This window comes from Oncorhynchus clarkii, chromosome 10, assembly GCF_045791955.1.
Source record: "Oncorhynchus clarkii lewisi isolate Uvic-CL-2024 chromosome 10, UVic_Ocla_1.0, whole genome shotgun sequence".
NCBI lineage: Eukaryota > Metazoa > Chordata > Actinopteri > Salmoniformes > Salmonidae > Oncorhynchus > Oncorhynchus clarkii.
In genome coordinates, this window is record NC_092156.1 from 39,358,985 (window position 1) to 39,384,935 (window position 25,951).

Genomic DNA, 25,951 nt, shown 5'->3' on the forward strand with positions numbered 1-25,951 from the left:
GCTGTTGCCAGATAATAAATGTTAATTTCTCTACCATAAGCCACCTCCAACGTCGTTTTAGAGAATTTGGCAGTTCGTTAAACTGGCCTCACAATCACAGACCACGTGTAACCCCGCCAGCCCAGGATCTCCACATCCGGCTTCTTCACCTGCAGGATCGTCTGAGACCAGCCACCCGGCCAGCTGATGAAATACTGAGTATTTCTGTCTGTAATAAAGCCCTTTTGTGTCAAAAGGGCCTGGCTCCCCAGTGGGTGGGCTTATGTCCTCCCAGGCCCACCCATGGCTGCGCCCCTGCTTAGTCATATGAAATCCATAGATTATGGCCTAATTTATGAATTTCAATTGACTGATTTCCTTATGAACTGTAACTCAGTAAAATTGTTGCATGATGTTTTTTTTTGTTCAGTATAGAATGTCGATAATACACAAAAATAAGCAATTAACCAAATACTGATAAGAAAAAACTATTTGATAGGAAGATATCGATGCTCCTGTGCCATCCATGGTACAGACTGGTTAAATTGCTGGGTGTAGAAGCTCATTTTGTAAAATGATATCCCATTTAGCAAATGCTTTTATCCAAAGTGACATCAGTCATGCGTGCGTGCATTTTATGTATGGCTGGTCCCGGAAATGGAACCTACTACCCTGGCATTACAAGTGTCATGCTCTACCGAGTTAACAATTGAAAATCTTGGATAGCAGAAACAAGTTGCACGTCTAGTTTTGAGTTTGTTGCCACCAAAACGGATTTTCTAAATCAGCATTGGTGCCTATCAACCAACTGTTCTAACGTTCTTAATTCTACAAACATTTTGATATCATCATTTTCAAATGTAATTGCGTTCTGATGAATAGAATTACCATGGCAAAGCAATAACATGGGTTTCAAATCAACACTGTCACTCTTATCGACCAGACATTCTACATTTAAACATTCTACCAACTGTCCTTTGGATGATTTTTATGATTCAGAATTGTCACGACAATGCAAAGGAGTGAATGGATGTGCATCGTCAGGTAAAGTCCGTTTTACATTGAACCCACCAATACACTAGCCTGGTCCCAGGTCAGTTTGTGCTTTTGCCTCCTGCGTTGTGATTGTCAAGCCAAACAATTGCATGGCAATTCCATAAGGAGTTGGGAAGATAGCATTAACAGACTGGCAGTCCAGCTACCAATGCAGTGGCAGAGTTGAAAGGTTACTTTAACAGAACTGCACTAATCACCCAGATATGTTGTGGTATGCAATTTGCCACTCTGTTTCTATTATTCTTCACTGTAAAACGATGGGGAGAAAACTATAGCAGCAAACAGTGTTTATGTTCAAAGAATTCTCTGTTTTCTAAACTGCCATATTCTAAAATAATTTTACTGCAAAAACACAAAAAAATACAGGTTTATAGAAAATATATTGTCTGCTCAAAGGTGACAATGATTTGTTGTTTTTCTTCTTTTTCACATAATGTTCATTACCACACATACTGTAGACATCCATACACGCAAACATTGGCATACATAATTGTTATCAACTCCTTTATCCTCTCTACTGGTCAGGTCACACCTTGCTGTTGAAGAGTGAGAGACTACATCACTTCCTGCTGGGCCACAGCCATGGTACAGACTGGGTGGAGTATGATGCCCGTGGTTGGCTGAGCCATGCTAAACAGAACCCTGTCTCGACCAACGCAGGGAGTCTCCTAAAGGACTCCCAAAAGTAACACCCGTCCCACATAATGTTTTAGCTTGATTAGCAACACTTGCAACAGACATTTCTGACCGTGTTGGATTTGTCGCTCTCCTCTCTAGGAAGAACATCAGTGGTCTGTTTATGAGTCGAGGGGGTGGGGCCACCATCCTGTCAGGCTCCATTGCTGGCCTCGAGGGCGTTTCCCAGCTGACCTTGCGGCGTGCCACCAGCATGAGGAAGACCTTCACCACTGGGGTGGCAGCCGTCAAGAAGAAGTCCCTCTGCATCCAGATCAAACTACAAGTGGTGAGAGGCTAGGGGTCATCTGCAGGGGCCAGGTCTGGTCGAGGGACTGTGAGAGGGAGAGAGATCGAGAGGGCCCCAAATAACTTATTATATTTTCACTTCTGTTCATGTTTCATTATGTGTATATCCACGTGGTGTTGGGCCCCTCATTTAAATCCTATACACGAGCTGATTTAGTAAATGGAGTCTTTTAATTAGCATTGCCTAATGTACGCCCTCCCTCTGAGAGAGGTGTTCACAGTGTTTGGGGTGGCAGGTAGCCTAGTGGTTAATAACGTTGGGCAAGTAACCTAAAGGTTGCTGGTTCGAATCCCCAAGGCAACTAGGTGAAACATCTGCCTATGTACCCTTGAGTAAGTCACTTAGTCCTAATTGCTCCTGAAAGTCACTCTAGATAAGAGTGTCTGCTAAATGTATAATCTATCTTCCTATGTTTTTGCTATGTTATAACAGCTTTAAAGGGTAGGAGCTAGAAGCCGTCCCAGTGCAGGGTCTAGGCATTAGATTTCCTGGTCCAGAGTACATTTCTTAACTATACCATTTATTACAACTCAAGCTGATTATTTTCTAAGATTGCTTAATGTATGAAATGTGTGAGAGCCACTGTGTGGCGCCTTTGCATATGATTAAAGAGGTTTGGTCTGTGATTAAATTGGGCTACTCTCTCAGTGCACGGTGAGGCCTTGCCCTATCCTCTAGCCCTCTATCACTGTTATCATTTGAGTCCCAGCTAACCCTTCTCTCCTTCAGGATGCTCTGCTGGACACGGTAAGGAGGTCCAGGGTTCACTTTGTCCACTGCTTGCTGCCCAATGCTGATGCCCTGCGGGCGGGCAGAGGGGAGTTGGAGGCCCAGGGGGAAAGTGGAGACTCTGGCCTGATGCAGCTGGATGTGGCCCTGCTCCGGTCCCAGCTCCGCGGCTCCAAGCTGCTGGACGCCCTCAGAATCTACAGACAAGGTGAGAAGGCTGACAGAGCTAGAGGCTGTGGTTGTTAGATGAGGAAGGTCCTGACGGGTCTGACCTGCCTAGACTGGAGTCTGGTTTCTTTCACAAACAAACCAAACGACCAACACTGCTCTACTGTATGTCACGTAGACTATGTGGTTAGAATAAATAGTTCTGTAAAAAATTGTAGCTCCGTAACCTTGCCCCCATGTCGTTGTCTTTACAGGATACCCTGATCACATGGTCTTCTCAGAATTCCGCCGCCGCTTCGATGTGCTGGCACCCCACCTGACCAAGAAACTTGGCCGCAACTACATAGTGAAGGATGAGAAGAGGGTCAGTCTATTTTTCTCTGTGTGTGTGTGTGGAGCATAGCTGAGGTCTGTAGTGTTACATTAATAATCTGAAGAGGCCGTCTCCTTCCTGGCTGTCAGTAGCCCACTGACAGAGGAATAAACCTCTGTTAATCAGAGCTATTGTGATGACCTAATCAACATAGCAGAAGCAGAGACAGGAAGGAAAGGCCTTCTAATTGCACTGGGGTTTAGGGCTGAACTTATCAACTTTGTGAAATATATTGTCTACCCTGGAGGCTGTCTGCCTGGTGGTTTTACCCTAATGATTTTCTTAGGATAGGAACTCTCCACTGCAATGGTTTATGTGCGATGTAAATGGTGAGAGGGCCTAAAAGTATTTTAGTGTGACCCAACCTGTGAAGGGAGGATTGCTAATGAGGGTTCCACTCTGAGGTTAACTATCAATGAGGGTCAATTGTGTATTGGTCCCCTGAAAGAGGAGCCAGGCTGAAGTGAAATGGTGGGGAAAAGAACACAAAAGCTACTCTTTACAGAAGAGTGTGAGAGACTGAGCGAAGGTGGTACAGAGAGAGAAAAGCAGTCAGTGTCTCGTAGCGGGGTTTCTGTGGAAACGGCGTCAGACAAAAGGCCCTCAGTGCTCGGGGCTGCAGCTCCTCTCACAGTGTAATCTAGATGGGGCCTTTCAGGCTGGGGGCTCAAGTGGACCTGTCCACACCACCCAGGGAAAGGGACGGCAGAGAGACACACAGAGACCGACCGTAACACAGAGAGGGAGAGCTGCAGGTGGTGCCCCTCTGCAGAGGCTGTATGTGTTCAAGGCTGCTATGGGGCCGAGACCACCACGGGGCCAGGAGGAACAAGCTTGGAGAAGGTGGATTCTGGAGGACGAGCTGTCTGGTCAGTTTTTGCCTCTCTCCCTGCACATGCTCTGTGTCCTTGAGAATAGAAGAGGAGAGGGTGGGAATCGGGCCGGATGTGTGAGGTAGAATGTGAAAGGACGACAGATCAGGATTCTGTCAATCTGTCTGATTAGAGGAGTGGTTGTTGGGATGCTGGGATTGTGTCAGTTGGCAGCTTGGCGGGACTGCTGTAGAGGGATAATCCGGGGGTAGAGGGGCAGGGAATGATCTGTGTGTTTGTGTGCGTTTCAAGGCGGTAGAGGAGCTGCTGGAGTCCCTGGACCTGGAGAAGAGCAGCTATCACATGGGACTGAGTAGGGTGAGTACCAATACTACCACAACATTAAAACACTTCACACTTTGAATTAGTCACTGGTTAAACTACCTCTGTTCATATTATATTGAGTGAAAATGGGTTATAGAAACCCAGAAAACAGATGTTGTCCCATGCATACAGTAGGTTTCTTCAATTTGTAGCTAAAGATTCCTCCTTCCACTTGTTTTTCCTTGAGGAATCCCAGTAACAATTCTGAGAGAGAACGTTTTCATAATGTTACCCGTAATTTCCCCCTAATGTTTGGGGGTCTAGTTTTCCGTTAGTTAGGGGAACATTCTATCTTTGTTAGCAAAAAACGTTCTGAGAACCTTTTTAGCATGTGTTTGTGTTAGGAGAACATTCCCTTAATGTCAAACAGAACTTATCTAACTAAGAACATGGTTACAATGTTAATGTTCTAGATGTGTTTTATGGGACGTTGCAAGAACATGCGTGTCCAGTTTTCTGAGGGTTTGAAGAATATTACATCAACGTTCTACCAAACATACACAGAACATGGTTGCCATGTTTTTAGAAAAATGTGTCTTTATTACACATTACACCTTGTAACTGTTGCCAAGCCCATCAAGGCCCCGATTGGTGAACCACTGATCCATTCACAGCTCTTTTTCTGCCTGTTGGCAAGGTTAGGGATACACACACAGTGCTTTCAACGTACGTATTTGACACCACATAAATTATTACATTGTGCATGGTAATTTATACAGTAATTATTATATGTCCTTACCTGGGATTTAAACTCACAACCTTATGGTTCACGACGTTCATATATTTCTGCTACGTCACCATGTCTGTGTACATGATCAGTTATTTTAGACTATTCCAGGGGTGAAAGCAAGCTGGAATGGTCCGGTATGAAATACTGGCAAAATAAATAGTGGTGGTACGCCGTACCGGTAAAACATGAGCCTATCACAATAATGAAAACAGATGCCATGAAAACTGTATGCTATCACAGTATTTATCATTACCTCATGTCAGTCGCATGAACAATTTGTGAATAGTCTTGAAAACGTGTGGAATACGCTCAAAATGCGGTGTTTCAACGATAACACATTATTGCCAAGGCAAAGACAAGTGGCCGAGACCAAGACGCACATGGACAGCAGTGTATGCATCAATTGGAATTACAAGACATGTGTAGGAGGCTTAATGAATGACAATCACTGAATATCATTAATTTAGACGTGATGCCAGAATTATTTTAGTCCAGTAGCCTAATAGTTGGAATAGAAGTCTGGACACTGACTATAGGCCTCACATTGAGCCTATTACAATATTAACTTCTGAAGAATGAAGTGTTCCCGGCCTACGTGCAATTTCTTTCAGCAGCATAAAAGCTGACCGTATTTTATTTTCAACCACATAAAATATGCGTCCAAGACTAACTAAAATATCAGAAACATGCAGGATTGTTTGTCACAATTTTTTTAATTCCTTAAATCCGGTCATAATTATGTCATTTGGAATTATCCCTGGTTTCTTTACGTCCTCGCTCCGTGACAGAAGCAGAAATGAAAGAGAACTTTACCGATGTCAACTAGATTGTTGATGATACATTGATCATTCTATCGATTTGGTGAGCATGGTTTTATTTAATATTCTAGACGAGTATCTAGTAATGACAGAAGAGAAGCTGCATGTATCTAATTATAGACAATTTGACTAACAGCCTACCAAATGTCGGAAATTCGAAGCGGAAAAACATATTTTAATGAGGCTTAAAACGTATTTATTCCACACCTCCTGTCATTATGCCATCCATGAGTAACGTGCGCAGGTTGCCTACATTAAGTAATAGTTTGACAATCAGTTAACATCATGACTAGCTGTGTTTATGCCACATTAAAAAGGGGAAGCTAATACATTTTAAGTTAAGACATCTTTACTATTAGGTCCATAGAGATCCTATTAAATTAATATGGATACTGTATGTAATTACTGTATATGATCAAATAGATAAGTGCATGCACACACAGCCCTTCATTTGCTGAAATAATACTTTTTTGTGTAAAAAAGAAAGTCATTTCACATCACGTCTTGTTACTTTTGCCAAGCCAATCAAAGCCCTGATTGGTGAACCACTCATCCATTCATCTCTTTGTTTGGCAAGGTAAGGGAAACTCACACACACACACAGTGTTTTTAACAGAGTGCTTTCAACTTACATATTTGACACACAATTCTATTTGTGCATGTTCATTTATACAGCAATTATTATTCAACATGTCCTCTCCTGGGATTTGAACTCACAACCTCTTGGTTCATGGTACATTGCATGGGACGTTGTACTCCGATCTTCCTGCACTGCCACCATGTCCATGTCAGGTATCAGTTATTCTGACTAGTCTCTCATCATTGATTTGATTATTTCAGCAAATTAAGGGATTTCTGTATATGAGACCTCCCATGTGTGCATGCACATATCTATTTGATCATATACAGTAATTACATACAGTATCCATATTAATTTAATAGGATCTCTATGGACCTAATAGTAAAGATGTCTTTTAACTTAAAATTAGCCTCCCTTTTTAATGTGGCATGGTTATGATGTTAACTGATTGTCAAACTATTACTTAATGTAGGCAACCTGCGCACGTTACTCATGGATGGCATAATTTGATTGAACTTTTATTTAACTAGGCAAGTCAGTTAAGAACAAATTCTGGGCCAATTAGGCGCCGCCCTATGGGACTCCCATTCACGGCCGAATGTGATGCAGCCTGTAATGACAGGAGGTGCGGAAAAAATGTATGTTCTTGCAACGTTCCCATAAAAACATGTTTAGAATATTAATATGTTTTGTTCTGAGAACATGGCGACCGTGTTCTGTGAATGTTTGGTAGGAGGTTTATGGAATAATTTCCTAACTCTCAGAAAACTGGACACATGAATGTTCTTGCAACATTCCCATGAAACCTGTCTAGAACATTATCTTAAGTTCTGGGTAAGTTTTATTGGACATTAAGGGAATGGTCGCTTGGAAGCATTCCTTGAACATCACATGAACATTCCTATGAAAACGTTATTTAATGACCTAATGAGACTAATGTTGTGGGAATGTTTGTTGTTAGCGGGGATGTGTTTGTGACTCTGGGTGAACTGTCTGACAAGTGTTGCCTGTCCTGAAAGTCTCTTGGCTGGGGAGGATGGGTCTGAGAGGCATGCCTGCCTTCCAGCCTCACCGTGAGACGCACAATCATGTCTCCTTTGTATTCATGTCGTTATAGAGTAATTTCTGGCAGGTGATGGTCTTCGATGTTGTCTTTCGCCCTGGCACTTGTAGACTAATCACAGTAAACACTGCTTGGCACACTTCTGTTTAATCCCATCAGCTGAGAAGTGGCCCATAGCCAACAAGAAAGTATTGTAATTAAAAATGGTAATTTTTTGGGAGACAGCTGTTGTTGCCTTCGGGGTTTGGAGATTGAAATGGCCTTTGGAGTAGATTAGCACCAAGATGGTGGTTCACAAAGCATTCCAACTGTGTCCTAGCAACAGCAGTGGCCTCAGCAGAATGCCAATTAACAGCAGCACCAAATCTTCTCCTGACACTGGGTCCACCACACAACTCTCACTGTGGTAAACATTGCCACAACAGGAAGTCACGTCTCATGTCCGCTTTGATTTACCCATTCTGATCATAATATGACGCCGACACCCAGAGATCTCCTAACTTGTGGTTTTCTGATGTAGAGTTACATTATGGACAAAATGCATATGACAAACATGACTTTACTGTTTTATTTTGAAGCCAAATCCATGACATTATCCCTCTAACATTGCTATACAGTGTGTTTTCTGAACCCCTCCTCTTCGTATTGGTAATACAGTATATCCTGCTTAAGTAATAAAGGTGAAATAAAAAAATAAAAAAAGTGTTTGCCTGTTCCACCTACTGGTTCTTTCATGTATGCCAGAGAGGTTTGATCTTTTATAAAGCACTGGAGCCTGTCAACTCTCCCATCCCCATCCATCCTTCGCCTTTAAGCTGACTGACTGACTGCCACCAGTCTTCACACTCTGCCTGACCCTGGCCTGATGATATCTCTCAGAGCGTATGTGAATGATAGGAGATTGTCATGTGACGGCACTTCTACTGGCCCTTTAACTCTGTTTCATCTTTGACCCGGCCAATAAGGACACAATGCTGACACTCTCTGGCAGAGATAACGGGCGCGTTCCAGCGGATCACTTTTGTTAAGTCGGTGACCATCGTTTTTCAGCGCCTTTCAAAGTCTGTTGCATTATGGGGAAGAATGACTGAAACAGGAGCTTTTGTGCGATTCATTTATATGGTGGAGTGATACAAATGAATGTGATATTTGAGGCTCTCTCACTGACTGATTGTACAATGTAGCCCTACACACATATGATTTCAGTTTGTGAGTGTGTGTTATGGGAGTTGGAGACGTATATTTCAACATTATAAATAAAAACTTTCATAAACAACTTTAGTTTCCGACTGTCGGCTGTCAAAGATATACCTCCCCAACTTCCCTCCTCGACCTTCGTCTACAGTCGGTTGCTTTCACCTTACCACTCAAACACGCTCAATTACTTTATTACCCAATCTTCTTGGATTAAAGGGCCGTTGTCTTTAGACTACAGTGGATGGATCTACCTCTTTCTTGTTAATGTAATATATTTGTGTAATAGGTGCTAAAAAGGCATACTCTCTTGAAGTCAATTTCAAGTCAATTATGTGACCATTTTGTTTTATTTAAATCAGCTCCAGACTTGAACAAATGTGACTATCTATTTTGCTTGATGATGTACTAAAAGGTGTGTACCTTCCTCCCCAGTTGTTCTTCAGAGCGGGGACCTTGGCTAAACTGGAGGAGCAGAGGGATGAGCAGACCAGACGCAACATCACCCTGTTCCAAGCAGCCTGCAGTGGGTACCTGGCCAGACAGGCCTTCAAGAAGAGGAAGGTAGGCATGACTCCACCACGGCTTCACTTCATCAGAAGAAAGGCAGGATATAAAGATGGAAGCAGGGAAGGAGACAAAGATGTACTGTGGATGTCAAGGCTATGACTGTGACTGTCCAATATGATCAGAAACGGTTTTATAGTTTGAAATCCAGGATTTATTTTCCATGATTTACATTGATAGTTTTTTGTTGTAGAGAACATTTCAGTCTTCCTACTGTATATTCCCCCTGTTCCTGAAGTCTTTTTTTAGACTACGGCAAGCTCTACAGTAAACTCTACAGAACAATATTTTACTATTGATTTAGAGACAGAGAATACAACTTTCATGTGATCTAAAATAGAGAGATGTGGTTGCCTCGGGGTCTGGAGTGAAGGAGCCTGTTCCAGGTCCCATTTTAAAGGTTGTTTGCTCCGCCATAGGACTACAGCTAGCTCTGCTGTACATCTATTGGCCTAACCCCACCCCCATCCCACCTGAATCACCCTGTCACTATCTGCACCAGGGACAGGGGGGTGACATGTCCCCCTTAATCACACTCTCATTGATCAGCTCTTTTTAAAAGCAGCCCTATTATACATGCCAGCATCTCCTTCTCCTCAGCTCTATCTCCTTGTCCCTCCATTAATCTCTCGCCACATGGTATGGGGCTATCTCTCTGGCGCTGATAGCATTTTTGCAGTTGATGTATGGAATCCAGCACTCCTCTCCTTCACTGTGTGATTGCGCTCTGAGTGAGCAGGCTGCCTTCATCTGGCCTGGCTAGAACTGAGTTCACTGGCTGGTACACAACCACCCACAGGACATCACTACACTCACTGGCTGGTTCACCACCACCCACAGGACATCACTACACTCACTGTCTGGTTCACCACCACCCACAGGACATCACTACACTCACTGGCTGGTTCACCACCACCCACAGGACATCACTACACTCACTGGCTGGTACACAACCACCCACAGGACATCACTACACTCACTGGCTGGTTCACCACCACCCACAGGACATCACTACACTCACTGGCTGGTTCACCACCACCCACAGGACATCACTACACTCACTGGCTGGAACTTTCCTTCACCTCCACACATGCTGTACACTACCTCCATTTCAGCCATGTCTTTGTACTCTCTTTGTTTCCAGGAAGCATCCATGTGGCTTTAAGCTTTCTGAGAAATGGACATACGCTGCAGTATCTTCCCAAGGTGGCCTATGGGAATCATTTTTTAGCTAGTTGAGCAAAAAGCTGAAGTTTTTAGCCTTAATACATTTTTGTTATCTCTGCTTCTATTAAAGATTTGTGCTTCTCGTTTTGCCCTCATGACAAAATAAGCAGCTTTTGAGTAATGGGCATGTGGTGGAAATAGGAACCCGGGAAAGGCCAAGGTTTTCTCTTATTAAGTTCAAAGGCCATCGTTCAGAGACTGAGGGTGAGAAGTGCTTTATAATCCACTGGAAAGGGCAGGAAATCACCACTGAGGAACAGTGTGAAGGCTAACTGTACCATTACTAAATCCATTATTCGGGTCGCCTATTTTTTTTTCTGAATGCTTTCTCCTCTGTTTCTTCCCGTACGTTTATCTTTAATAGAAAGATAAGATTCAATTGATTTTTTTATTGTAAAATCTTTGCCTCTGAACTGAAGTTCAGGTTTTTGTGAGGTAAGATGTAGTACTCAATTATGGGTGACAGCTAAGGTTCTGTGGTTTTTATCTGGTTAGGAGTGGTTGTTTCATATCAGTGTATGGAAACGGTTGTTTCTGTTCCAGTTGAAAAATAGAAGTCTAAGTCTGTGTAATTCTTGGTTTGGTGGTTCATTGTTCGCTGGAAATAATATCAGGTTTTTGACTTGATTTAACATTATATGAACTTTTTAGATAATGTGTTTGTAATGTCATATAAAGTCATAAACATATGAAGTCATGACTTGATGAATATGATGTTAATATAATGTTCAATCAGGTCAAAAACCGGATATTATTTCCAGCGAACATTGAGCCACCAAACCAATAATTACTCAAATAAGACTTTTTCTACTGGAACAGAAACAACCGTTTCCATACACTGATATGAAACAACCACTCCTAACCAGATAAAAACCACAAAACCTTAGCCGCCCTAGATTAACTATAAAACAATTAGTTTTTCATTGCAAACCTCTTGAGTCTGTCTGGTTTAGTCAGTATAGTAATGATGATAGACCAGGCCAAAATATATAACATTTAACAAATATATGCAGTTGGTAAAAAAGTAGTTATTCCAAATGCACCAGCCCAAGAAATAGAAAAGTGTAATTGGAGGAATGCGGTGAAGTGGTATATTACTGTGCGAATCGAGTTCCCTCCTCCCTCTTTCCTTCCTCCCTCTCTAGCAGGAAGATTAACGGAGTGTGTCTCTATCCAGAGGCCTGTCTTATAATAACGATTGTATAATGAAACCCACTAGGGCTCTCACTCCGTCTTCCCCGTTCATGAAATTTGATTAGGCTTCCATAATGTCACTGTATGATGTATCCGTTCTCAACAGATGTGCCGTGGTTAGATGGAAATACACTCTGAGAGTGTTAGGAATGTGTTCTATGGCAGCGACAAACATACGAAAAGCCCATGGTGCTTGATAAGCGGCTGGCTGTGTCATAGAATGTCCTGTAACTTTTGATTGATTTATCATGGTTTCCAGAGCTTTTTGAAGTCGTCCCAGCATGACTTCATCAGGAATATATATCTCCCTTTCGAGAAGCAACAATTTCCCTTTTGAAAGTGTGCCTGTGTCTATCTCCCCTCTCTCTCTCATGCAGTAGTGGAGGGAGGGCATATGGAAGACAGGATGTTTTCTTTTGAAACACAGCCCAGTCTTCCTCTGTGTGATTTCTTTCCTCATGTATACCTCTGGGAGCCGGGGGGAATTGAACAGAGCAGCCGATGAGCTTCCTAATTAAGCGCTTGTTTTAAGTCAGGGAGTGCGCTGCTGAGTGGAAGCAGGTGGTGTGGGCGGGTGCTTCTCCTGCACCGTCAAAGTAGAGCTCAGTCTTCACAAACACAGCGCACGCACACACACATGCATGCAGACCACACACACATTCACGCACAGGTAGGAGAGAGACACACCGAACCAAAGCTATTACCCAGGCAATGACATCCACTCCTACCTAGCCCTACACTCTTACAAAAAAGGGTTCCAAAAGGGTTCTTCGGCGGCTCCCTAGACAACACTGTTTTTTCTAAGAGTGTAGATGATTATGTCAGAATCTTGGCCCACGATTCACATCCTCTCAACAGACTGACATACAGTAGACAGACAGACACCCTCTCAATATGAATAGCCCTTTGTTTATTTCTCTTCTGTTTGCCTCATTCATTAAGGTCTAAACATCACAAATGAGTCCTGTTGAATATGTCTGTCTGAGATTTGCTGAATGTAGCACTGTGTTACGGCTTTCATGGCGTAACAAATCCTAATTGGCCATAGAGGCTGACTTCGGGGCGGAATCTACTTGACGCTGGGAATATTGTGTTGTCTAATTGGGTTTTGCAATAATCTGCCGCCACTACAAATGCTCATGCACAAGCTGCATGGAAATCGTGTAACACTTGGAATCGGCTTCCAAGATATATTGATGTTTGATTTAATTCATCAAAAGAGCTTCCAGCCTTAGACAATGGTCTACAGCAACCCTCCAGAGAAGGCTGACTGATGAGGCCTGGCTGGTTTGCCGGTGCTGCAACACATGATTATTGGATGTGTACATGTCCAGCCATCCTGTATGTCAATAACATGGAGACTAGGGCTAGGGTTTCTCAAGATCAAAAACGGCACGCTATTCAATAGCAAAGAGTAAATCACAGTGACGTTTAGGCTGATAATACTAATCTGATGAGATATTCATTCTCTATAGTGCGTTGAGTGGCTCTGTGTACTCTATTTCTGTAGTAGGGCTAGCTCTACTGTACTGCACTATGCTTCCACTCTCTCCTCTGCTTTCACACTTTCTCAGCCCCATACGGTACAGTCCAGTACCGTCGCACCCACTCTCTTTCTCTGTGTGCTGAGCAGACCCACGACCTGGCCATCCGCTGCATCCAGAAGAACATCAAGAAGAACAAGGGAGTGAAGGGCTGGCCCTGGTGGAAGCTGTTCACCACCGTACGGCCGCTCATCGAGGTGCAGCTCACAGAGGAACAGATTCGAGGAAAAGATGTGAGTATCTCTGTCTCGCTTTCTGACTCTAAGCCTGTTTAGCCATCCAACCTCACCCACTGCAAATCTGCTCCACATGACTAAAGTAAGGGTTTTCATACTTGGAAATGTGTGATTGCACACCCACGACCATGAGTCAAGTCTCCAGAGTTGCTATATGATGTCAGGTGGGAGTGGTGAATATCTCCATAGTGTTGCACAGGATTCCAACATGGCTACCTCTGCTGTAGCTATTTTCTACTGTCTCTTTCCCGTTCTTATATTTGTGCTTGTACTATATGTTCTCTTCCAGGAGGAGATCCAGCATCTGAAGGGCAAGCTGGAGAAGACTGAGAAAGAGAGGAACGAACTGAGACTGAACAGTGATCGACTGGAGAGCAGGGTGAGTCTCCTGGGGCCTTTCTTCTATGCACTGCATTCTGGGAGACAGTGTTTGCTGCAGGAGTAGTATAAAGTAACTCAGTCATACTGTCTTCATTCACCAGAAGCTGTGTCAGGTTATCAACTCAAACAGTCCACCTTTGTTCAATGTTTGACTCCGTCTGTGATAAGAAAAGTAGGCTGAGGATATGACTCTCGGGCTTCATAGGTAGCCTTTTGAGGGTGCGTTTGTAGTGCACTGTGACCGAAGATAGGCCAGGCCATGGGGCATAGACATTAAATACTGTGTGTGTGTTCCTCCAGATCACCGAGTTGTCAGCGGAGCTTGCGGATGAGAGGAACACTGGAGAGTCGGCCTCCCAGCTGCTGGAGACAGAGACGTCTGAGAGACTGAGACTGGAGAAAGACATGAAGGACCTACAGGTACAGACAGACTCACTCACTCTTGAGTGTCTGTACTTACACTAATGTTGTGAGCCTAAATAACAGGACAGAGAAGATGGAGCACGAACGTAACATTTAGTAGGGGGAGTATTCCATTTTCTGTCTACCTCTGTCTACCTCAGGCTAAGTTTGACTTGATGAAGAAGCAGATGGAGTGTATGGAGATGGAGGTGATGGAGGCTCGTCTCATCAGAACGGCAGAGCTCAACGGGGACATGGACGACGACGATGATGATGCAGGTGAGTTCTTCTGCTGCCCAAAAGTCTCTTATCCACACAAACCCATTGAATGACTATTCTGTTGTCATTATGGCTGAGGGAATGAACGGCATTATAAATATAAAAAATCGAATGAAATTGTATTTGTCCTTTGCCGAATACAACGGGTGTATACTTTAAAACCTCTACAGGATCAGGGGGTCCCCTGCGGGACGTTTGAGCTAACGTAGGCTAATGTGATTAGCATAAGTAACATAAATAAGTAACAACGGGGCTTGATACTTGATAAAATGCATGAGAATGGAGCTACTGTATATACAGGGAATACCAGTACCAGATCAATGTGCAGCGGTACGAGGTACTTAGATATGTACATGAAGGCAGGGTAAAGTGACTAGGCATCAGGATAGATAATAATAAGAGGTGTAACCATTTAATGAACTATTTAGCAGTCTTATGGCTTGGGGGTAGAAGCGGTCTCAGAGCCTGTTGGTCTTAGAGCAGATGCTGCGGTACCGTTAGCTGGACAATAACAGAGTGAACTCAGACACAGCCTGATATAGAGGTCCTGGATGGCAGGGAGTTCGGCCCCAGTGATGTACTGGGCTGTCTGCACCACCCTCTGTAGCACTTTGTGGTCGAGGGCAGTGCATTATCATACCAAGCGATGATGCAGCCAGTCAAGATCCTCTTGATGGTGCAGCTGTAGAACTTTTTGAGGACCCATGCCAAATCTTTTCAGCCTCCTGAGGGGGAAGAGGCGCTGTCTTGCCCTCTTCACGACTGTGTGGGTGTGTGTGGACCATGTTTAAGTCCTTAGTGACGTGGACGCCAAAGAACTTGAAGCTCTCAACCCACTCCATAGCATGTCTACTGGTATAAGACTACTGGTATAAGAGGTTACTCACAAATGACATCGGAAGAGTGGGTTGTAAGTTGTATTATGATCACCTTTGTTTTTCAGAGGCTAACAGACACAGCTTAGAAAGGGGCCAATGGTATGTAAAGCTGCAATATGTAACTTTTTGGGCGACCCGACCAAATTCACTAGAAATGCTCGTTATAGATCTATCATTCTCATTTGAAAGCAAGCCTAAGAAGCGGTAGATCTGTTCCATGTGCACTATTTCCATGCTTTTCCTTAAGTTTCGTACAATATTTGTGGTTATGGAAACTATATTTCACAGCGGTTTAGATGGTTCAATGAATCTCTACACAACACTTGCTTGTTTTGTCAAATAGTCTGCCTAATTTCAGTTTATTAGAATTTTTGCAACCTGGTGCGATTTCTGCATAGTGCATCTTTAATAGTTCCAAACTGGTAATATGAGGGTATTGTGTGACTCATCCTTAGTACAATATTTGAGACTCCATACAGTAGGAAATTGGGTCAATAGTTGCATTATAATATAACTGGCCCATGAATTGACCGATCTTCTATGGATTTACAGCTGTGGAATTAAGATGCCCATTGTCAGGCCTGAGTCCTCTCTCTCCTCTGATCTTCTGCATTGAGTGAGGTGTCATGCTGTGAGTGTATTGTCCTTGAGTCTCTCTGTGCCCGTGAGTCAAGGAGCTCGAATACCCGGCCTCCATAAAGCCAGAGTGGGGAGGTTTCAGATAAATGAGAAAATAATCTTGTGGATCAGAGCCGGTGGCCCCTGGAAGCTGTCATTATACTATATATATGCAAATGTCTGTTCGTAATGGAAAGCCCCAGTGTTCCTGTGTGAAGGGGGAATGGACAGCCTCTCAAACGATAAGTCTGAGAAATGAACCTGGACCCGCCTCTAGTCTCTGCTGCTTTGGTGTAGATAGTCTCTGACAGCCACAGCTCTGGGCCAAGTTAAAGCTCTAGATTAGATTGATTAGATTAGTTTATTAGTCACATGCACAGGGTCACAGATGTAATCGCAGTGTACAGTGAAATTCGTATTCTCCGAGCTCCAACAGTATAGGTCAAAAAAAGAGAAGTGAATGATATTATAATATTATTAATAATAATAATAATAAATGCACATTTACAACTGTAGCTATGCTGTTAGGTTCTGCCCTTCCACCATAAACCCTTACAGATTCCATACTCTGTGTTTTCAATGGTGTCAAGTCCATTTTTACATTAATCTCCTTGTAGTTGATGAACTTTGTCATCTTCCCTCAGTAGAGACAATATCTTGAGGGATACTCTTGTTCCCTTGAACAAGAGTATTTTCTTTGTTTTTCTTTGTATTATCAAGCTATGATGAAATGTTTAGTAGAAGTTTCCGTGTCTGTTGTTGGCAACGCTTGAATGTGAGACACAGAAAATCGTCTCTAACCTAATGATCCTCAGCAGCATCCACTGGCTCAGTCACATTGAGCCTCCATCCTCGTTCAGTCAGCCAATCTAGCATTAAAGGATTGGTCACTCCAAATGTCCCATGGTCTGTCTCCGTCACTCCCTGACCGTATGTACTGTCCTCGGTCTGTCTCTCAGGAGGAGAGTGGCGGCTGAAGTACGACCGAGCCATCCGGGAGACTGAGTTCACCAAGAAGAGACTTCAGCAGGAGTTTGAAGACAAGCTGGAGACGGAGCAGCAGAATAAAAGACACCTGGAGAGAAGGGTACAGCCCTGGTCATACACTAATGCTTAATTCCATATTGTTCCCTGGTGTACTGAAGCGATGTCTCATACTGTATGATAGTAGAGTACTCATACTGTGTGTGTGTAGCTGACTGACTTGCAGGCGGACAGTGATGAGGTGCAGCGCTCTGTGCAGCAGCTGAAGAAGAAGTGTAGCAGATTGACAGCTGAGCTGCAGGACACCAAGCTGCACCTGGAGGGCCAGCAGAGCCGCAACCACGACCTGGAGAAGAAACAGAGGAAGTATGTACACGCACGCACACTTGCAGGCACACACACTAATACACAATGGTAAAGCCTTCATTCACCAGCTCTGGTTATTTAACACTGACTATAGATATAAGAGACGGTCACATATAGCACTAGATGACTTACCATCCAAAGAGGGAGAAGTGATGAACCTGTTTCTTTGTCTGCTGAAATGTCCTCACTCTCACTAGGTGACCTACCTAGGATACTACTACACATTTCTTCATTTGAACAGAGAATAGAGACTGGCTGTAATCTGTGGAATTGCATTAGCCAAGGGAATGAGTCAGACTTTTAGAACTTGAGAGGTTTGTGCTGTGACAGAATGTGATCTCTCCCCTGGGGCTAATTGAAGATGCTCTGTGGGAGTAATCATTTTCAGCTGTGCAAAGCCGAGGACGGCTCCTCTTAGAGAAGAAAAAGAGAATTAAGAGACCTGACAGTTCAGAACACTTCACAATTCAGCTGAACACTCCTAAGTATAGCTGGCCCAGACTATTGAATAGAACATTATGCTATTGTAAATTAACAGGCCACTCATAACATTTAAAGGTGAGTGCTGATAATGAGGTTAAAATGGAAGCTATACTGCTAGCTATAGTCCTCAGTGGGATGAGAGGAAGTGAAATAGTTTTTTATTGCAATGAATTCAGTTGTAAATGATTTAACTCAACAAATGGCCCTGGTTAAATATTTGATCTTAGGAGAGGTCTTGAGGCTGTATGACGGCCTGCCAGTAGTGTAACATGAGTGTTGTGTGTTGCAGGTTTGACTTGGAGCAGAACCAGGCCCAGGACGAGGTGCTGAGGGAGAAGAACCTGAGAGAGAAGCTGTGCCGGGAGAGAGACATGATGACTGGGGAGCTGTTCAGTCTGCGCCAGCAGCTGCAGGTACCAGCTGGACAAGAATGATAGATCATAATGTTATCGTTGCCCCTGGGAAGACCATGTTCTCCCATGTCCTCTGTATGTCTGGCCTGGTCCAGGAGTCCTCTGACTATCTCTGTCTATTTACTGCCCCCTGCCTACCTGCTTGCCTGTCTGCAGGACAAAGACATGGAGCTGTGTGCCGTCCAGCTGAAGGTGGAGCAGCTGGATGCGGAGCTACAGGACCTGTCCTCCCAGGAGTCCAAGGACGAGGCGTCGCTGTCCAAGACCAAGAAGACCCTCCGCGACCTGGAGGCCAAGGTCAAAGACCAGGAAGAGGAGCTGGACGAGCAGGCCGGGACCATCCAGATGCTGGAGCAGGTAGTGGAGGAGGAGAGGAGGTGAAGAGGGGAACAATACAGAGCCCTTACAGGAGTTTCCGGTCTATAACAGTCTATTTGTGTGTGTCCTTCAGGCCAAGCTGCGTCTGGAGATGGAGATGGTGAGTCTGCGGCAGACCCACTCCAAAGACATCGAGAGCAAGGATGAGGAGGTGGAGGAGATCAGGCAGTCCTGCAGTAAGAAGGTATGGAGGCCTGCTCACACTCAGCACACAACTGTATTTTCCACAGCAGTCCTATTTGTGTTTTATCAGCTATGCATAACCTCCCTACTTTAGAAAAACAACATGCCGACCCATGTGAAGTATACAACAGCTCTGACAGGCACTTAAACTAAGACATACAATAATGTGTAGGCAATCGTGTCAAATTACGCTGCACTCTGAAATCCTATCTTGACTGCTTTAATTTCCCCAATAGCAACAAGTCATGGCAACCATATCTGGAAATTACTGTTGACGTGATTTGTTGTCATGTGGAATGTTTTGTTTACGTACTTGTATAATTCTTTATACATTTTTACCCACAGTAATTTCACATTGACAGTCAGGCATTTAGTGCCGCATAGAGTATGACATTGATCCCTCTGAGGGGTGGCCAGTCCTATTCTGGCTGTGCCGGGTGGAAATTATAACAGAACATGGCCAAGATGTTCAAATGTTTATAGATGAACAGCAGGGTCAAATAATAATAATCACAGTGGTTGTCGAGGGTGCAACAGGTCAGCACCTCAGGAGTAAATGTCAGTTGGCTTTTCATAGCCGATAATTCAGAGTATCTCTACTGCTCCTGCTGTCTCTAGAGAGTTGAAAACAGCAGGTCTGGGACAGGTAGCACGTCCGGTGAACTGGTCAGGTTCCATAGCCACAGGCAGAACAGTTGAAACTGGAGCAGCAGCACGGCCAGGTGGACTGGGGACAGCAAGAGAGAGAGAGAGAAAATACTTAAATTCACACAGGACACCGGATAAGACAGGATAAATACTCCAGATATAACAGACTGACCCTAGCCCCCCGACACACAAACTATTGCAGAATAAATACTGGAGGCTTAGACAGGAGGGGTCGGGAGACACTGTGGCCCTGTCCGACGATACCCCCGGACAGGGCCAAACAGGCAGGATATAACCCCACCCACTTTGCCAAAGCACAGCCCCCACACCACTAGAGGGATATATTCAACCACCAACTTACCATCCTGAGACAAGGCCGAGTATAGCTCACAAAGATAACCCCACGGCACAACCCAAGGGGATGGCGCCAATCCGGACAGGAAGACCACGTCAGAGACTCAACCCACTCAAGTGACGCACCCATCCTAGAGATGGCATGGAAGAGCATCAGTTAGCCAGTGACTCAGCCCCTGTAATAGGGTTAGAGGCAGATAATCCCACTGGGGAGAGGGGAACTGGCGAGCCAGAGACAGCAAGGGCGGTTCGTTGCTCCAGTGCCTTTCCGTTCACCTTCACACTCCTGGGCCAGACTACACTCAATCATAGGACCTACTGAAGAGATGAGCCTTCAATAAAGACCAAGTCTGCGTCTCTCACACGGATAAGCAGACTATTCCATAAAAATGGAGCTCTATAGGAGAAAGCCCTGCCTCCAGCTGTTTGCTTAGAAATTCTAGAGACAGTAAGGAGGCCTGCATCTTGTGACCGTAGCGTACGCGTAGGTACAGTGCCTTGCGAATGTATTCGGCCCCCTTGAACTTTGCGACCTTTTGCCACATTTCAGGCTTCAAACATAAAGATATAAAACTGTATTTTTTTGTGAAGAATCAACAACAAGTGGGACACAATCATGAAGTGGAACGACATTTATTGGATATTTCAAACTTTTTTAACAAGTCAAAAACTGAAAAATTGGGCGTGCAAAATTATTCAGCCCCCTTAAGTTAATACTTTGTAGCGCCACCTTTTGCTGCGATTACAGCTGTAAGTTGCTTGGGGTATGTCTCTATCAGTTTTGCACATCGAGAGACTGAAATTTTTTCCCATTCCTCCTTGCAAAACAGCTCGAGCGCAGTGAGGTTGGATGGAGAGCATTTGTGAACAGCAGTTTTCAGTTCTTTCCACAGATTCTCGATTGGATTCAGGTCTGGACTTTGACTTGGCCATTCTGTGAAAAGCTGTGTTGCTTTTACGCCAAACATAACGTTTTGCATTGTTGCCAAAAAGTTCAATTTTGGTTTCATCTGACCAGAGCACCTTCTTCCACATGTTTGGTGTGTCTCCCAGGTGGCTTGTGGCAAACTTTAAACGACACTTTTTATGGATATTTTTAAGAAATGGCTTTCTTCTTGCCACTCTTCCATAAAGGCCAGATTTGTGCAATATACGACTGATTGTTGTCCTATGGACAGAGTCTCCCACCTCAGCTGTAGATCTCTGCAGTTCATCCAGAGTGATCATGGGCCTCTTGGCTGCATCTCTGATCAGTCTTCTCCTTGTATGAGCTGAAAGTTTAGAGGGACGGCCAGGTCTTGGTAGATTTGCAGTGGTCTGATACTCCTTCCATTTCAATATTATCGCTTGCACAGTGCTCCTTGGGATGTTTAAAGCTTGGGAAATCTTTTTGTATCCAAATCCGGCTTTAAACTTCTTCACAACAGTATCTCGGACCTGCCTGGTGTGTTCCCTGTTCTTCATGATGCTCTCTGCGCTTTTAACGGACCTCTGAGACTATCACAGTGCAGGTGCATTTATACGGAGACTTGATAACACACATGTGGATTGTATTTATCATCATTAGTCATTTAGGTCAACATTGGATCATTCAGAGATCCTCACTGAACTTCTGGAGAGAGTTTGCTGCACTGAAAGTAAAGGGGCTGAATAATTTTGCACGCCCAATTTTTCAGTTTTTGATTTGTTAAAAAAGTTTGAAATATCCAATAAATGTTGTTCCACTTCATGATTGTGTCCCACTTGTTGTTGATTCTTCACAAAAAAATACAGTTTTATATCTTTATGTTTGAAGCCTGAAATGTGGCAAAAGGTCGCAAAGTTCAAGGGGGCTGAATACTTTCGCAAGGCACTGTATGTACGGCCAGGACCAAATCGGAAAGATAGGTAGGAGCAAGCCCATGTAATGCTTTGTAGGTTAGCCGTAAAACCTTGAAATCAGCCCTTGCCTTAACAGGAAGCCAGTGTAGAGAGGCTAGCACTGGAGTAATATGATCAAATTCTTTGGTTCTAGTCAAGGTTCTAGCAGCCGTGTTTAGTACTAACTGAAGTTTATTTAGTGCTTTATCGGGGTAGCCGAAAAGTAGAGCATTGCAGTAGTCTAACCTAGAAGTGACAAAATCATGGATACATTTTTCGGCATCATTTTTGGACAGAAAGTTTCTGATTTTTGCAATGTTATGTAGATGGCAAAAGCTGTCCTTGAAACAGTCTCTTTGTTCGTCAAAAGAGAGATCAGGGTCCAGAGTAACACCGAGGTCCTTCACAGTTTCATTTGAGATGACTGTACAACCATCAAGATTAATTGTCAGATTCAACAGAAGATCTCTTTGTTTCTTGGGACCTAGAATTAGCATCTCTGTTTTGTCTGAGTTTAAAAGTAGAACATTTGCTGCCATACACTTTCTTATGTCTGAAACACAGGATTCCAGGGAGGGCAATTTTGGGGCTTCACCATGTTCCATTGAAATGTACAGTTGTGTGTCATCTGCATAGCAGTGAAAGTTAACATTATGTTTCCGAATGACATCCCCAAGAGGTAAAATATATAGTGAAATAAATAGCGGTCCTAAAACGGAGCCTTGAGGAACACCGAAATTTACAGTTGATTTGTCAGAGGACAAACCATCCACAGAGACCAAGTTTACGGAGTCTACTTATCTTCTTCCTGGCTGTCTCTGTCTGTATGTCCATTCTACAGCTGAAGCAGATGGAGGTACAGCTGGAGGAGGAGTATGATGACAAGCAGAAAGTCCTGCGTGAGAGGAGAGAGCTGGAGACCAAACTGCTGTCTGCCCAGGACCAGGTACTCCATCACACTGTTACTGATGTGTGTGTGCTCATCACCCCGTCATTGTAAATAAGAATTTGTTCTTAACTGAATTTCCTAGTTAAATAAAGGTTAAATAAATATAATAATTAAATATACATTTTTAAATCACTCTGACAGGCTGTCTACACCGCTCACGTCGCTTTGCAAAATAAATGTAGAAATCTATATTGTTCAATTATTGCACCCACACTGCATGCGCGCGCCAACGAGCTTCTGCATATCCATGGGCTAACACGGAACCTAAACCAGCTGCACGCGTGCGCCATCATGCTTAAATGTATTTTGTCCCCCCACATCAAACGCAATCACGACACGCAGGTTAAAATATCAAAACAAACTCTGAACCAATTATATTAATTTGGGGACAGGTCGAAAAGCATTAACCATGTATGGCAAATTAGCTAGCTAGCTAGCTTGCACTTGCTAGCTAATTTGTCCTATTTAATTAGCTTGCTGTTGCTAGCTATTTTTTCCTGGGATATAAACATTGAGTTGTTATTTTACCTGAAATGCACAAGGTCCTCTACGCCGCCAATTAATCCACACATAAAACAGTCAACCGAATCGTTTCTAGTCATCTCTCCTCCTTCCAGGCTTTTTCTTCTCTTGACTTTATATTGCGATTGGCAGCTTTCATAAATTAGGTGCATTACCGCCACTGACCTCGTTCGTCTTTCAGTCACCCACGTGGGTATAACCACTGAGGAGATTGCATGTGGGTATCTGCTTCTATAAACCAATGAGGAGATGGGAGAGGCAAGACTTGTAGCGCGATCTGCGTCACAAATAGAACTGAATTATATTTAGCCCATGGCAATGCAGACGCTCGTTGGCGCGCGAGAGCAGTGTGGGTGCAATAATTGAATAATATAGATTTCAAACTGTATTTTGCAACGCAACGTGAGCGGTGTAGTCAGCATGTAAAATAGAAGTCAGTTCTACTGAATTGGTGAAATGACCCAGAGACTGTTTGTGTGTTCATCTCTAGGTGGGCTGCAGGGACGTGGAGACAGAGAAGAGGCTGAGGAAGGACCTGAAACGCACCAAAGTGCTACTGGCTGACGCACAGATCATGCTGGACCACATGAAGAACAACGCCCCCAGCAAGAGAGAGACCGCCCAGCTCAAAAACCAGGTACACCAGCCTACATTACACGACATGGCCCGTCTAATTAACATCAGGTCAATCAGGTGCTTCAGTGACATTCTCAGCTCTTCTACTACAAATAGTCCTGTCAAAAATGTATTGCACTTGCTCTTCCGATCCAGGACAGGGTGTTACATTTAGTGATTTCTGAAGATTTCTTATTTTCCCGGACCTTGACCTTCTAATCCTCTCTCCCCCTCTCTTCCTCTACCTCCGCTTCCTCCTCCTGTTATATATCCATTCACAGCTGGAGGAGTCAGAGTTCACGTGTGCGGCGGCGGTGAAGTCTCGTAAGGGCATGGAGATAGAGATCGAGGACCTGCACATCCAGATGGAGGACGTGGTCAAAGTCAAGATGTCGGTGAGTGAGAGCTCCCTCAGCTGTCCCGTCTCAATATGAGAGGATCCCCTACCATTATAGCTGCCTAGTGTGAACTGCACACAGAGTACGGAGTACGTCCACATCCTGTGCTGTATTTCAATATCCTTTTAAAAGGGCTTACAGCCTCGTTAAATCAGTAAAGATAGCCATTTATCTAGGTAAAACATACACTGAGTATGCCAAACATTAGGAACACTTTCCTAATATTGAGTTGCACCCCCCCATTTTGCCCTCAGTACACCCTCAATTAGTTGGGGCATAGACTCTACAAGGTGTCAAAGGATGCTGGCCTATGTTGACTCCAATGCTTCCTACAGTTGTGTCACGTTGTCTGGATGTCTTTTGGAGTGGTTGATCATTCTTGATACACACGGAAAACTGTTAAGCATGAAAAACCCAGCAGCGTTGCAGTTTGACACAAACCGGTGCGCCTGGCGTCTACTACTATAACCCGTTCAAAGGCACTTTTGTCTTGCCCATTCACCCTCTGAATGGCACACATACATAATCCATGTATTTGTATTTATTATGGATACCCATTAGTTCCTGCCAAGGCAGCAGCTACTCTTCCTGGGGTCCAAACACACCAAAGCACGCACCCACATTGCATATAAAACAACAGATAAAACAGGGAACTATGTTCGTACTGAATGAGCTAACGATAACAGCACATCATATAACATCCCTAGACCACCACATATCCACAACACAAAATGTTCAATATCACAATGTGTGTCTGTACTTTTGTGTGTGTCTCAGTTGTCTCGAGGCTTAAACATCCTTCTTTAACCTGTCTCCTCTCCTTCATCTATACCAGTGGTTCCCTAACCTTTTTTAGTCCCGTACCCCTTCGAACATTCAACCTCCAGCTGCATATACCCCCTCTAGACCTGGGTCAGCGCACTCTCAAATGTTTATTTTTTTTCTATCATTGTAAGCCATACACACTATACAATACATTTATTAAACATAAGAATATGAGTTAGTTTTTGTCACAACCCGGCTTGTGGGAAGTGACAAAGAGCTGTTACATGACAAGGACAATAATTATAATATAATAATAATCAATCATTTTGTTCTTTATTTAGCCATCTTACATATAAAACCTTTTATTTGTTCATCACAAATGGTGAATAACTCACCACAGGTTAATGAGAAGGGTATGCTTGAAAGGATGCACATAACTCTGCAATGTTGGGTTGTAATGGCGAGAGTCTTAAATCATTTCCCACACACAGTCTGTGCCTGTATTTAGTTTTCATGTTAGTGAGGGCCGAGAATCCACTCTCACATAGGTACGTGGTTGCAAAGGTTATCAGTGTCTGAACAGCGCGATTTGCCAAGGCATAATACTCTGAGCGCAGCCCAGTCCAGAAATCCGGCAGTGGCTTCTGATTAATTTAAATTTTCACAGAACCGCTTGTTGCAATTTCAATGAGACTCTCTTGTTCAGATATCGATAAAAGGACTGGAGGCAGGGCATGAAAGGGATAACGAATCCAGTTGTTTGTGTCATCCGTTTTCCGGGAAAGTGTCTGCGTAATTGCGCACCCAACTCACTCAGGTGCTTCGCTATATTGTCC

General features: G+C 43.8%; 1 protein-coding gene across 7 annotated transcripts in view; it reads left to right on the plus strand.

Moving 5' to 3' along the window:
- The window catches only part of LOC139418456 (unconventional myosin-XVIIIa-like), a 109,209-nt gene that overhangs the window by 63,905 nt on the left and 19,353 nt on the right, over nt 1-25,951 (plus strand). For all 7 annotated transcript variants that reach the window (XM_071167909.1, XM_071167912.1, XM_071167906.1 and 4 more), the window contains 18 exons: nt 1,561-1,720; nt 1,813-1,999; nt 2,750-2,957; nt 3,172-3,281; nt 4,415-4,480; nt 9,307-9,435; nt 13,493-13,636; nt 13,929-14,018; nt 14,321-14,440; nt 14,584-14,701; nt 17,157-17,284; nt 17,393-17,547; nt 18,320-18,443; nt 18,600-18,800; nt 18,895-19,005; nt 22,708-22,812; nt 23,828-23,974; nt 24,234-24,347. In XM_071167909.1, the coding sequence (XP_071024010.1) occupies nt 1,561-1,720; nt 1,813-1,999; nt 2,750-2,957; nt 3,172-3,281; nt 4,415-4,480; nt 9,307-9,435; nt 13,493-13,636; nt 13,929-14,018; nt 14,321-14,440; nt 14,584-14,701; nt 17,157-17,284; nt 17,393-17,547; nt 18,320-18,443; nt 18,600-18,800; nt 18,895-19,005; nt 22,708-22,812; nt 23,828-23,974; nt 24,234-24,347 (2,417 nt within the window). The remainder of the gene's footprint in view (nt 1-1,560; nt 1,721-1,812; nt 2,000-2,749; nt 2,958-3,171; nt 3,282-4,414; nt 4,481-9,306; nt 9,436-13,492; nt 13,637-13,928; nt 14,019-14,320; nt 14,441-14,583; nt 14,702-17,156; nt 17,285-17,392; nt 17,548-18,319; nt 18,444-18,599; nt 18,801-18,894; nt 19,006-22,707; nt 22,813-23,827; nt 23,975-24,233; nt 24,348-25,951) is intronic.